The sequence below is a fragment of the Neophocaena asiaeorientalis genome, unplaced genomic scaffold (genome assembly GCF_003031525.2).
Source record: "Neophocaena asiaeorientalis asiaeorientalis breed wild unplaced genomic scaffold, Neophocaena_asiaeorientalis_V1.1 scaffold43, whole genome shotgun sequence".
Taxonomy (NCBI): domain Eukaryota; kingdom Metazoa; phylum Chordata; class Mammalia; order Artiodactyla; family Phocoenidae; genus Neophocaena; species Neophocaena asiaeorientalis.
This window is the reverse complement of record NW_020173674.1, coordinates 6,611,433-6,623,592: the sequence shown is the minus strand read 5'-3', so window position 1 is coordinate 6,623,592 and position 12,160 is coordinate 6,611,433. Positions and strand designations below refer to the sequence as shown.

At 59.1% G+C, this 12,160-nt stretch overlaps 2 protein-coding genes across 10 annotated transcripts; one reads left to right on the top strand and one right to left on the bottom strand.

Moving 5' to 3' along the window:
* The first annotated feature begins 9 nt into the window (after positions 1-9).
* Positions 10-5,663, top strand: MUS81 (MUS81 structure-specific endonuclease subunit). Of its 9 annotated transcripts, XR_003003690.1 has the most exons (17): positions 10-402; positions 496-622; positions 860-942; positions 1,488-1,586; positions 1,702-1,770; positions 1,931-2,016; positions 2,315-2,455; positions 2,628-2,726; positions 2,809-2,930; positions 3,024-3,121; positions 3,686-3,802; positions 3,897-3,992; positions 4,174-4,302; positions 4,379-4,420; positions 5,003-5,143; positions 5,329-5,412; positions 5,504-5,528. XR_003003690.1 is itself a non-coding variant. In XM_024749124.1 (16 exons), the coding sequence occupies exons 1-16, from the start codon at positions 268-270 to the stop codon at positions 5,568-5,570; spliced, it is 1,641 nt and encodes a 546-aa protein (XP_024604892.1). In that variant the 5' UTR covers positions 10-267; the 3' UTR covers positions 5,571-5,663. The 9 variants fall into 9 exon arrangements, 6 of the variants coding, with proteins under 6 accessions (XP_024604892.1, XP_024604890.1, XP_024604891.1 ...); XR_003003689.1 differs by lacking the exon at positions 5,003-5,143 and having other exon boundaries at positions 5,504-5,663; XM_024749124.1 differs by lacking the exon at positions 5,003-5,143 and having other exon boundaries at positions 2,631-2,726; positions 2,821-2,930; positions 4,379-4,482; positions 5,504-5,663.
* Positions 5,664-5,800: 137 nt separating this feature from the next.
* Positions 5,801-12,148, bottom strand: EFEMP2 (EGF-like fibulin extracellular matrix protein 2). The gene is made up of 10 exons (XM_024749127.1): positions 12,032-12,148; positions 11,755-11,803; positions 10,954-11,160; positions 10,227-10,349; positions 9,829-9,945; positions 9,568-9,684; positions 8,178-8,318; positions 7,963-8,089; positions 7,525-7,720; positions 5,801-6,657 (listed from the first exon to the last, which is right to left on the bottom strand). Exons 1-10 carry the CDS (start codon positions 12,140-12,142, stop codon positions 6,496-6,498), a joined length of 1,350 nt encoding a protein of 449 aa, XP_024604895.1. The 5' UTR covers positions 12,143-12,148; the 3' UTR covers positions 5,801-6,495.
* Between the last annotated feature and the right edge of the window lie 12 nt (positions 12,149-12,160).

The following is a 12,160-nucleotide window of genomic DNA, read 5'->3' as shown; positions in this document are numbered from 1 at the left end:
GGGGCGCGTCCGAAAGGCTCGTCCTGTCCCGGGGCGGCGGGAAGGCGAGAGGCGGTAGAGACTGTGCTTGGCACCGACCACTTAGAGTAGTACAGGGGCGGGGAGGGCAGCAAAAATCAGTCCTCTTGGTAAGTTCCCCGCATGGGACCACGTGATTGGAGAGGTCCCGCCCTCCTCCGCCGGAACCAGGTGTTCGAATCCCGTCTCCAGAACTAGCGGCATTTCAGTCCTGCCGGCGTGAGGGCTGGGGCTCACGCCCTGGGGCTCATGGCAGCGCCGGTCCGCCTGGGCCGGAAACGACCGCTGCCCGTTTGCGCCAACCCGCTCTTCGTACGCTGGCTGACCGAGTGGCGGGACGAGGCAGCCAGCAGAGGGCGCCGCACGCAATTCGTGTTTCAGAAGGTGGGTTCTGGCCGGGCCTGATGGGGGACAGGTGCTGGCCGGGCCAGACAGCCAGGTCCACCCTGACCCGGTACTGTACCCCTACCCCGCCAGGCACTGCGCTCCCTACGGCGGTACCCACTGCCCCTGCACAGCGGCAAGGAAGCTAAGATCCTACAGCACTTCGGAGACGGGCTCTGCCGGATGCTGGACCGGCGGCTGCAGCAGCACAAGGCATCAGGTGGTGAACGCTGAGAGCAGGGGTCGGTGGTCCCCTGAGCCTCCCTCAGATGCAGCTTTTGTAACCACCTGGGATACTTTGGCTTCAGGCTCCCTGCTCCTGTCCAAGTTGCTGTTTGACGTCGGGCTAGTGGCTGACTTTTTCAGAACCTCACCAACCACTTGAGCTGGCCGCGTCCCAGACCATCCTACCTGCTGGATTCCAGGGTCCAGGGTTGACTCTCTTCTACTCCCGCAGGTGACCACGCCCCATGTTCACCACCTGGAGCGAAGAGTCCAGCCCGGGAAAGGCCTGCCAAAGTCCAGGATCCTTACATGCCAGTGAGGAGAGGGCAGGGGGGTAGAAGGGAAAACGGGAGCATCAGGAGTAAGATTTTCTGGCTTGGGGGACTTAGCTGGCCTGGGTCCAAATCCCACCAGTGACACCTGGCTCTGGGCAAATGATTTATTCTGTCTGATGCTTAATTTTCTTATCTGTAGGTGTAGATAGTGAGTTATAATAGAGTCAGTTGAGAGAATTCCATGATCAAGCTATTTAGGGGGCCAAACCCAGTAAGTTATGGGATTTGCTGTTGAGTCTTGTATTACCTTCTCTGTCCTGTGCTAGAACTGAGGCTGGGCCAGGCCGCTTACACCCCTACCCCACTCCCCGTCCCCTGAAACTGTTCACCGTCTCATCCCAAGTTTGCAGGAGATCATACTATCACATGGCCTATTTTACAGATACAGAAGCTAGAGAGGCAGCTGAGTAATTTGCTCAGGGCCATTTAGTCTGCTGAGGTAGAACCTGAACCTCAGCTTTGCCAGGGATTGCGTCTGCAACAGCTGGCTGGCTTTTGGCTTCAAAGGCCCCCTGTACCTTTCAGGGTCCAACCCAGCTCAAAGCAGGAGGCTCTGGCAAGTATTGGCCAGCTCGGCACTCGGGAGCTCGAGCAGTACTGCTGCTGCTGTACCGGGAACACCTGGTGAGCGCCTGACCAAATCGGGAGTCCGGGGAACTGGGGCCACGGGCCTGCGGCTCCTGGGGCAGGCTGCTCAGGCACTGAACCTAAGTTGGTTACATTTCTGCCTTGGTTACAGAATCCTAGCAGCCACGGCTTCCTAACCAAGGAGGAGCTGCTGCAGAGGTGTGCCCAGAAGGCTCCAGGGGTGAGCACTGAGAGGGGGAAGGAGGGAGCCAAGTGGCTCTGGATCTGACCCTGAGCCCACCACAGGCTGCCCTTCTTGTGAGCAAGCAGCGGGGTGGGACAAGGGAGTGGGCAGGTGGTAGCCCTGGGAGCTCTCTAAGGGTCTCCTCCCGTACGAACAGGTGGCCCCTGGAAGTGCTCGGCCCTGGCCAGCTCTCCGCTCCCTCCTCCACAGGAATCTGGTCCTCAGGACGCAGCAGCCAGCTAGGTGGGGAGAATGACGTGAGATGCAGGAGGCAGGGCCAGGGAGTAGGCGTGCCGTGCTGAGGTGGCCCTGCAGCCTGACGTGTACTTGTTGCCGACCTGAGGAGTGGCCCTGGGCTCTCCAGAGGCAGCTGATCTGAGGGGCGAGAACATGGCTCGCAGGAGGGGTGTTGGGCAGCCACTGGCCTTGTTTGTGAAGTGTCGCCTCGGCTGGTGAGACCAGTCTAGCTGGGGGCAGGCAGGGGAGCCCGCCAAGTATGAGTGAAGAAGGGAGATCTGTGTTCTCTTTTTCCACCCACCAGGTACTCACTGACCCCAGAGGGTCTGGAGCTGGCCCAGAAGCTGGCTGAGTCAGAGGGCCTGAGCTTGCTGAGTGTGGGCAGCGGGCCAGAGGAGCCCCCTGGGGAGGAGCCTGCGGTGCCAGGAGCGGCCTCAGCTGAGCTGTGAGGAGGGGGAGGGGGGAGAACAGGGGAGCAGGAATCGTCCCCCAAATGAGGCCAGGACCCCACCCTGTCTCCATCAGCTCCAGCTGAGCTGCGGCTGCCCCACCTCCTAGGGGTTAGAGGAGCAGCAGCCCGGGCCTTGCACACACCGACTTCCACCCCTTCTTCCCAGTAGTGGCGCCAGCGAAGGGAACGTCCAACAGCCACCGCTGGAGCTGGGACCTGGAGAGTACAGGGTGCTGTTGTGCGTGGACGTTGGCGAGACCAAGGGGTGAGTGAGGTGGGGGGAGGTGAGGGAGAGGACGCGGCGAGGGCCCTGGCCTGCCCTCAGGCCTCCCACCATGCAACTCCAGGGCGGGACCCAGGCCAGAGCTGCTCCGAGAGCTGCAGCGGCTGCACGTGACCCACACGGTGCGCAAGCTGCACGTCGGGGACTTCGTGTGGGTGGCCCAAGAGACCAGTCCCAGGGACCCGGGTAAGGGGTGTGGATGGGCAGGTGGGGGGCAGAGGCAGGGCCTGGAGGGTGAGGGGACGCGAGCCAACGGGACCCTTCTTGGCCTCTCGGCAGCACGACCTAAAGAACTAGTCTTGGACCACATCGTGGAGCGAAAGCGGCTGGATGACCTGTGCAGCAGCATCATTGACAGCCGCTTCCGGGAGCAAAAGGTTCCTTCACTGGCCTCACCACCCTCCCTGCCCCGGGCCCGCTCAGGGGCACTTCTGGGTGGTATCCAGGCAGAGCTCCCACACCTCCAGCCACACCCCCTCTAGAGCTGCTCCAGGGCAGCCCCGAGATCAGACTCCCCTCGGGCCCCTCCAGGCGCACAGTAGGTATGCAGGGTCTCTGGGCAGGGCTGAGGAGCATGTTAAGACCCCTAGGGTGTCCAGCCCCTGCAGCCTGGGGTAAACAAGGCTCACCCCTCCAGAAGTGGAACCGCAGCAGCTATGTGTCAGTGCTGGCTGCTAGGCTGACCCCATAGGCCACGTACAGGCCAAGGGAAGCTTGGAGAATGGGCATCGCTCAGATGGTGGCAGGGCTTTCTGTGCAAGAGTAGCAGCGTGAGCAAAGGTGTGGAGGCCACTCTGAGGCAGATGGAGAAGCTAGGGAGGATGAGGAGGCGAACTGGTGGGACCAAGGTCTTGTGACGGTTTTGAGGGTGACTTGATGGACACCTAGCACATGAGCATCCAGGTTTTGACCCACCTCACCCTCCCCAACTGCCTGCCCAGTTCCGGCTGAAGCGCTGCGGCCTGGGCCGTCGAGTATACCTGGTGGAAGAGCATGGCTCAGTGCGTAACCTCAGCCTTCCCGAGGGCACGCTGCTGCAGGCTGTCACCAACACTCAGGTGAGCCGGAAGGGCAGGGCCAGGCTGGCAGGGACCCTGTGGTCTACGGCTCCGCTCAGGAGCCACTCTCTTTCCCTTGGATCCTCTTCTCCAGGTCATCGATGGCTTCTTTGTGAAACGCACAGCAGATATTAAGGAGTCAGCAGCCTACCTGGCCCTGTTGACAAGGGGCCTGCAGAGACTATACCAGGTGAGCAGGTGCATCCATCCGGCACTGGCCCCTTACTTAGGTTGCGTGTTCCCTCGAGGAAGGCGAGGTGAGTGAGATCCCTGTTTCTCAGGCTGGCCCACTGAGGCCTGGGATGGGGCAAGGCCTGGCTGGGGGTTGTCCCCTAGAGCTCTGGCCTGGCCTCAGTTCCCTCTTTCCTCAGGGCCACACCCTCCACAGTCGCCCCTGGGGAACCCAAGGGGACCCTGAATCAAGGGCTGGGCCCTCCCCAAACCCTCTCTGCTCACTCCTCACCTTCAACGACTTCAACGCGGGAGCCATCAAGAACAAGGTACTGCCTCTGCCCAGCCCCTCCTTACAAGGCCCAGCCCTGGGCCGCTCCTCACATGGTCCTCCCCCGACCCCAGGCCCAGTCTGTGCGGGAGGTGTTTGCCAGGCAGCTGATGCAGGTGCGTGGAGTGAGCGGGGAGAAGGCAGCAGCCCTGGTAGATCAGTACAGCACCCCTGCCAGGTAGGCGGCCACAGAGCCCCTGTCCTCTGCCCCCGCCCACCCTGCGTGGACGTCAACTCAGCCAGTGCCTTGCGGGTGGTCTGGCTCTGTGAGGGCTGGACAGACCCAGTTGATACCTGAGGAGTTCATGGAGGTCCGGTGGTGAGGAAGACACAGCCAGCCAAGACCAGACAGAATCTCAGGCATTGGGAGGAGGGGGAGAGAGACATTCTACAGTTAAGTCCCCTACATATGAACAAGTTCCATTCCAAGAGCACGTTCATGAGTCCGATTTGTTCGTAAGTCTAACAAAGTTAGCTTAAATACCCAACTAACACAGTCAGCTATATACCGCTGCTTTTACGCTTGCTTCTGGACATCCTGGGCTTGAAGTAAAGATACTCTACTACCGTACTCTATACAGTACTGTAGAGTAAAGCACACCCACCTGTAGAGGATGCACGTGAGTGAGCATGTACACCAGACACATGAACTAACTTACGTGATTGGACATGCAAACATATGTTCGTATCTTTGAAAGTTCGCAACTTGAAGGTTCGTATGGAGGGGACTTCCTGTACCTGGTGCAGCAGAGAAGGCTTCCTGGAGGAGTGGGCGGGCCATGAAGACTGGGCCAAGAACAGCCATACTTGGGAAACATTTGCAGGAGCATGAAAGGAGGGTGAGCAGGATGGAGCAGGGCCTTGAATGCCAGGTTCAGGAAGTGCAGCCATGGTCCTGACTCCTCTAACCCATGCCAACCTCTTCCGGCCCGCCTCCCGTGACACTGGCCTGAGCCACTCGGGATGGGCCAGCAGTCAGCCATTGCCCAAACTTAGAAACTCATACTCCCCACCCCACCCTCAGCCTGCTGGCCGCCTATGACGCCTGTGCCACGCTGAAGGAAAAGGAAATGCTGCTGAGCACCATCAAGTGTGGACCTCTGCAGAGGTGAGGGCAGGAGACAGAACCTGGAGAGAGTAGGTGAGGTGCGGTTACCCTCACCCAGGCCTGACCCTTACTTGCCTTTCTCTTTGTGCAGGAATCTGGGGCCAGCTCTGAGCAGGACCTTGTCACAGCTTTACTGCAGCCACGGCCCCCTGACCTGAGCTATGCCACAAGACAGAACCCCGCCTCCATCTTCCCAGGCTACGCAGCCTTTTAACCGGGATCTTTGGGCTACAATAAAAATCTTAAGTGTTTGCAGCTTTATGTGTTAGGAGGAGATGGCAGGCCCCAGGGGTCTTGTAAGATATCCAGGTAGGAACTGGGGAGACCATTGGGTCCAGTTTTTAAACTGAGCTCCTCAGGACCCGTGGGGTCCCCTGGCAGGGCACTGAGACTGCCAGGGAGATGAAGTCAGGGAGGCGTTGCAACTTTGAATCTAGTTTATGTCATCCGAGTTCTCTGATCAAATAAAGTTTCCTTTGAGAAGAAGTTCTGTAGCTTGGAAAAGAAAAGTTTATAAAGCGCTAACAGTCCAGTTGCCTCATTTTATGGACTGGAACACTGAGGCTCAGGGAGCTACTAGGATTTCTCCAAATTGATCGTTTGAGGCCAAGCTAGGATTGAAACCCAGGGCCTCCTGGCACTGTCTAGAGCAGGATTGTTCGGGCCCACTGCAGAGCAGCCAAGCCCACATGTCTGGGCTAGGGCCTGGAGTCTGCAGCCTCATTACCTCTTCCCTCCTCAGGGTGATTCTGATGCCCATGGTCTATAAGCCAGTTCCAGTCTTGGGGATGCAGCTCCCAGCTCCTGTCAATGGAGCCCTTCAGCCTGGACAGAGACACCCCCCACCTTTAGGTGGACGTGGCCCGCCTCCCATGAGCCTGCCCTTTCCCCACTCTGGGGTTCACTGCAGTGTGACCCACCCACCTCAGCCACCAGGACTCCTTCTTTCTCCCTTTATTGCCTTTCTCTCTCTACCCTTCACAACAGCATCTTCCCTTTTTAGCAGAACACAGTCATCCCTGAGCCCCAGGCTCCTCGGCTACAGGGAACCTCCCCCTCCCTGAGAGCTCCCCCGCCCACTCCTCAGAAGGTGTAGGCCCCCACGAAGACGGTGAGTCTCAGTACAGAGCTGGCCCGGTAGCTCATGAGGGAGTTCATGGTGACCATCTCGAGGTCCAGCACGTACTCCCGGGGGCCTGTCACAGGGCGCGCGAGGACCAGCATGGCGCTGACATTGTTGATTTGCTGTAGGGTACAGTGGGTGGGGAGACACGTAGATCGCGTCAACCTACACACCAGGACGCTACCCCGCCATCGCCTCCCTGCCCTGAGTCTGGTATCCACGACCAGTTGGCTGTGGAGTGGAGAGAGCCCTGGTCAGCCTGGGACCCCAGGCGCTCATCCAGACCTGTGACTCCCTCGACATCTGCACCCGGGCTCCTGCCCTCAGAAACATCCCACTGGTGCTCTTCCCACCCTTTCCAGCTAGTTCTTCTTTTGTCTAACCGTGGTCAACTGATTCAGGACCAGGTGTGAGACTTGGGAGCAGTGGGGCTTTTGGTGACCTGGAGCAGGCAGACTCCCCTTCAAAGCACTCAATTCCAGAAAGAGAAAACCAGCACTGGTACCAGACAAACCCTTAACACCCCTCTCACTGTGTCACATCCAGACCCTGCCCTCCTCCCACCTCCACCAGCAGAGAGCTTGATTCTCAGACCCCAGGCCCCTGTGCCAACCCCTGCTGCCTCTCTCTCCAAGATCCAGCTCCACTTGTTTGCCCTTCCCAGACTCTGCTGTGTCTGTTACCTCCAGCCTCATGCTAGTCCTTTGTCCTAAGGGTGAAGCAGTTGAAGCCAGATACGCAGACCAGCACAGGGACTCAAACCCGTGTCTGAGTGCCTTGCTAGAATTGTATTTAACAATCTGTAGTTTGTACCAAGGGAATTTAGAACACTTCTACCTTGCTACAGAAATTCTGACCCCTGGGGTGAGGGACACTGAGAGAAGAGGCGGGGCATGGTGGCATAGTTGCGTCTCCCACTTAAGGTTTCCTGGAATTCAGTTTTGGATTATGCAAGTCAGTTGAGGGGTGGCGTTAGGGGAAAGCCTTACCCTAATGTAGAAGTCTCCCTGCGAGTTTCCAGCACGGATCTGAAAAGCATTGTAGGCGCCAGGGTAGACGGAGGTCGCTTGGATTTGGAACACGTCGGCTGGTACGCTCCGCTCCGAGGTGATGCTCATGTAGCGGTGCACGATGGACGAGGGCTGCTCCCGGCACAGGGGGTTGGAAGCCGGACAGAGGCAGCGACTGGAGACCCCGAGATGGGAACACGAATGAGGTCGTAGCCCATCCTCCAAGTCTGGCCCACCCCCAGAATTAGGGATCCCAAAAGGATCCTCCCACTCCTGCTGTAACAGCATGTGTGGTTTAGTTGGACTACAACTCCCATCGGCCCTCAGAGCACTCGGCAGCCCGAACAGGTGCCAGTCAGCCGCAGAGCCCTCTGGGAGTTGTAGTTTCTGCTATGGCCTGGTGTCGAGTAGACTCACTTGTCCGACACCTGGACATAGGGCTCCACGCAGCGGTTGGTGTCCACGCAGCGGTAGCCCCCGTGGAAGTTGACACACGTTTGGGCCTCAGAGCACTGGTGCGCACCCGACTCACACTCGTCAATGTCTGTGCCGGGGGAGAGGGGCTTGGAACCCGAATGCCAGGCCACCAGCCCCTGACACCACCCTGCCCGCTGCACCAGGGCAACCTGTACCTTGGCACAAGCGCGTGGCCAGCAACTGGTAGCCCTGCGGGCAGTGGCAGGAGAAGCGGCCTGGCTCGTTGACACAGCGGTACTGGCAGAGGTAACTGGAATAGCTGCACTCATCACACATGCTCATCTCAGAGACTGAGCCTGGCTCCAGGTTAGGCTCAGTGTAGAAAGAAGCAGAAGAGACAGGCCCTGCGGAACTCAGCAGCGGACAGAGGGTTCAAGAAAGAACTGCCCAGGGGACTTTCCTGGCGGTCCAGTGGTTAAGACTCCGCGCTTCCACTGCAGGGGGCATAGGTTCCATCCCAGAAGCCACATGGCAAAAAAAAAAAAAAAAGGACTGCCCAGCTCACAGATCTCTCTTTGCCCCAGGACTATAAGGTGATACTAAATGAGAGCACTGGGAATCTAGAGGTTTGGCTTTATATCCTACTGACTGAGTTTGGGGAACCTAAGTTTTCCTGTCAATAAAATCAGTGGCTTAGACTGATAAGCCCTCGAGGCAACCCAGCCTGCTCTGGGTTTCAGTACTTTGCCCGAATCCTGCAACCTACAATCCGCCCAATTACAGTCACCTCCTGCCAACTGTGAGCAGCAGAGGCAGGAGCCAGGTTTTCTCCTCTGTGCCCCTTATGCTGCCCGGCACCTAGCCAGGTACCAATGCGGCCTTCCTCACCAGCAAAGCACAAAGCATAACAGAAACAGGGCACATGGCCGGTTGACATGGAGTGAGATAGAGCCCTGGCCCCATTGGGCAAGTCACTCAATCTCTCTTCGCTGAAGTATTTTATCTTATTTTTTGTAGTCCTCCCAACAAAACTTGAGGGAAGTATTAATGTCAATTTGCAGAGAAGGAAAAACTGCTATTTATCTCATAGGATTGTTGGCAGGATTAAATAAGGCCAAATATGTAAGGAAAGCATACTGCACAGGGCAGTTTCTCAATAAATGCTAATTCACTTTAAAGCGTTGCTGCTTGGGACTTGAAAAAGTCTGTCGTCATTTTCTCACTTAATTCTCAAGACAACCTATTCTACAGGAGAATTAAATGGACTGAGAGAGAAGAGTGACTTGCCCTGGTCCAGGATTCGCACGCACATCAGCCTGATTCCCAGGGAGGGGGGCACCTACATCTTCGTTCAGTCTCCCTACTGAGCTTCGGTGGGGATCTGACTGCTCCCCTCTGTGCCTTCCCCACCAGGCTGGGAGTTCTGGTGGGCAGCTCTGTAGGTGCCCAGCCACCAGCTGGGGTGGAGTACCAGGAGGCACATGGGTGCAGGATGGACGGGACGTGGAGGCATCAAGGGGAGGGCTGTGGGGCAGGAGATGCAGCATGACACAGGGCCTGGGGGACCAGTGGAGGGACACGCGGCAGGGGTGGAGCTCTCACCACTGCAGGAGAAGCCATCCCGGTGCAGCTCATAGCCCTGGTGGCAGCGACACAGGAAGGTCCCATAGGAGTTGAAGCAGCGCTGCTCACACGGAGCCCCCATGTCACATTCGTTCACATCTGGGGGTGCCAGGAAGAGGGGGAGGGGTGAAAGCCGAGGAGCAGCCTAGAGCCCCTGCTGCCCCTGGGCTGGTCAGGAAGGGAGCTCCTCCCACACACACCACCCTGCGCAGGACCCAGGAGCCTGGCCCAGCCCGGCCTCACCCACACAGGAGCGGTTGTTGGGCCCCAGCTGGAAGCCCGGCTCGCACTGGCATCGAAAGGAACCAGGCAAGTTCACGCAGCGGTGCTGGCAGTAGCGGTAGCGGCACTCATCTATATCTGAGATGGAGGCAGGGGAAGGACAGCAGAGGGCAAATGTCAGGTGCAGCCCAGGCCAGCTGGGACTCATCACCCATAGTCTTGCTTGTGTCTGGGCTGGGCCAGATCAGCCAGGACTCACACATACATGCATACAGTCCTGTGTCTGGGGACAGTGAGGCAGAGGTGGCAGGGGACTGGGGTGAAACCTGGGGATGGGTTGGAATGGGGATCAGGTGCTAGAGTGAGAGCCAGGTCATGGGCACAGAGCAGGGAACAGAAAGGCCGCTCCCCAGACTCACCCACACACTCGGGCCCAATCTTGCGGTAGCCGTCGGGGCAAGTACACTGGTAGGAGCCAGGCAGGTTATGGCACTCCTGGCTGGGGCGGCAGTCGTGCAGGGCCTGGGCACACTCGTCCACGTCTGCAGGAGACACCACTCAGCCCCCGCCTGGCAGCCCATGCACCACCCGACACGACAGACACCTCAGTATGGGAGCACACAGGTCAGGTACCACTTACATGGATGTGTGGGTGACTGATGCACCCACAACAGGAACACGTGGACCCGCCCAACAGCACAAATAAGAGTTTACCAGCTTGGAGCCAATGAGAACGGCACCCCTACGCTGGGAGACCTCATGTCAGGGAAGCATAGGATAAGGCCCTGCCCATACTCCCAGGAGCACAGATTCCAGGGCCTTCCTCCAAGGCCCGAGGCACCCAGGGGTGGGGTGCAGACCAGGAAGGGGCAGGGGCAGAGGCTGAGAGGCAGAGCTCTTGCAGTACGTCTGCAGCAGTCAAGGTGAGGGTCCCAGAGGCTGGCTGGGCAGTGTAACAGGAGCTGGGGCCCCCTGCGGCAGGCCCCACGCAAAGTGAGGGTCTGGACAAGGGTCTGAATGTTATCCTAGTGGCCCTGAGGAGGCTCTTGAGCAAGGGAGGAACATGAGGTGTAAGTTTTTAAGATGCAGTGAGAGACGCTTGGTAGAAGAGTTGGAAGCCTCAGTGCCAGGGTGACCCTTACTCACCCGTGCAGCTCTCTTGCTCATCGGGCTCATAGCCCGGGAGGCAGGGGTTGGGGTGCTCAGCGGGGGGCACTGGTGGTGGTGGTCCCTCGCCATGCAGGTCACTGATGACAGCAGCAGAGCGGGGCAGGCACAAGTAGCCCCCATAGTGGTTGATACATTTCATTTCCCCCTTGCAGGCCTCCGGGATGGTCAGGCACTCATTGACATCTGCGGAGAGGGGCCTGCTGGGCACAGCCAGTCTCCTGGGCCGGCCGTGGAGGGGGTGGGAGGCAGGAGCCCATCTCAGCCTTCTCTAAGCTGAGTGACCCGGGCAGGGCCTTTCCTCTCTACTCAAGAAGCTAAGGTTGCCTGCCCAGGACCCCTGGGTGGAGCAGTTGCTCCTATAGTCACCCCCATTTTCTTGCCCCCAAGAGGGTCTCTGTCCCTCCCCAAAGCCCTGGCCCTGACTCAGCCTAACAGTGATGTGCAGGCCTCCTTACCCACCCCCGCAGGCACTGCTCTCCTGGAGCCGTGATGGGACAAAGCTGGATAGGACAGTGATTAGAGGAGGTATCCAGGACAGCGCCCTGTTGCTCTCTAGACTCCTGAGGGGGTGGGGAGGGGGGCGGGCAGGGTGTCCTGGGTTTCTCTGAGAGGGAGGGGCCTGGATGGTTTCTCCACCCCTAGCCGAGCTGGCCCCCTGAGAACCAGAGCTGGCCACGGCCAGGCAGAGCTGGGCAGGAGACAGAGCAGCTCTTGGAGGTGGGGTTGCAATCCCCTTCCCGGTTCTCGGGGGTGGGTCAGTCCCCCAAGCATCCTCACCCCGGCAGTGCTGGCTGTCAGGGTCCCACTCATAGCCGTCTGTGCATTCCTACAAGGGGACCAGAGGTGGCCAGTGGTCACCCCTGGCCCCCTCTAGCTGACCAGGCCAAGACCAGGGCCCAAGCCTGGCCACCCTCCCCGCCTGCTCCAAACAATGGCCCCAGCTGCTCCACCAACCAGGGGAGGGGAGAATCTTCCCCAGCAGCAGCCACCCCAGGATCCTGGTCTGTGTGTCCCTGCCCAGCCCAGCCCAGGCCAGTGACCTCACTGTCCCCACCGTGTAGCTGTCGGGCTCCTCGGAATCCTGGGGAGACGCTGCCCCCAACAGCAACAGCAGCAGCGCCCAGAGCAGTAGAGACGCGGGGAGGCAGGAGGCGAAGGGGAGCATCCTGGGGCTGGGGGATGG

Excerpts from the sequence above, each read along its gene's own strand:
- MUS81 (XM_024749121.1), top strand. The coding sequence starts at position 268 with ATGGCAGCGCCGGTCCGCCTGGGCCGGAAACGACCGCTGCCCGTTTGC. Across the intron at positions 623-859 it reads GCAGCAGCACAAGGCATCAG|GTGACCACGCCCCATGTTCA; the intron begins GTGGTGAACGCT and ends CTACTCCCGCAG. Across the intron at positions 5,413-5,503 it reads AAGTGTGGACCTCTGCAGAG|GAATCTGGGGCCAGCTCTGA; the intron begins GTGAGGGCAGGA and ends CTCTTTGTGCAG.
- EFEMP2 (XM_024749127.1), bottom strand. The coding sequence starts at position 12,142 with ATGCTCCCCTTCGCCTCCTGCCTCCCCGCGTCTCTACTGCTCTGGGCG. Across the intron at positions 11,161-11,754 it reads TGACAGCCAGCACTGCCGGG|ATGTCAATGAGTGCCTGACC; the intron begins GTGAGGATGCTT and ends CCCTCTCCGCAG. Across the intron at positions 9,946-10,226 it reads GATTGGGCCCGAGTGTGTGG|ATATAGATGAGTGCCGCTAC; the intron begins GTGAGTCTGGGG and ends CCTCCATCTCAG.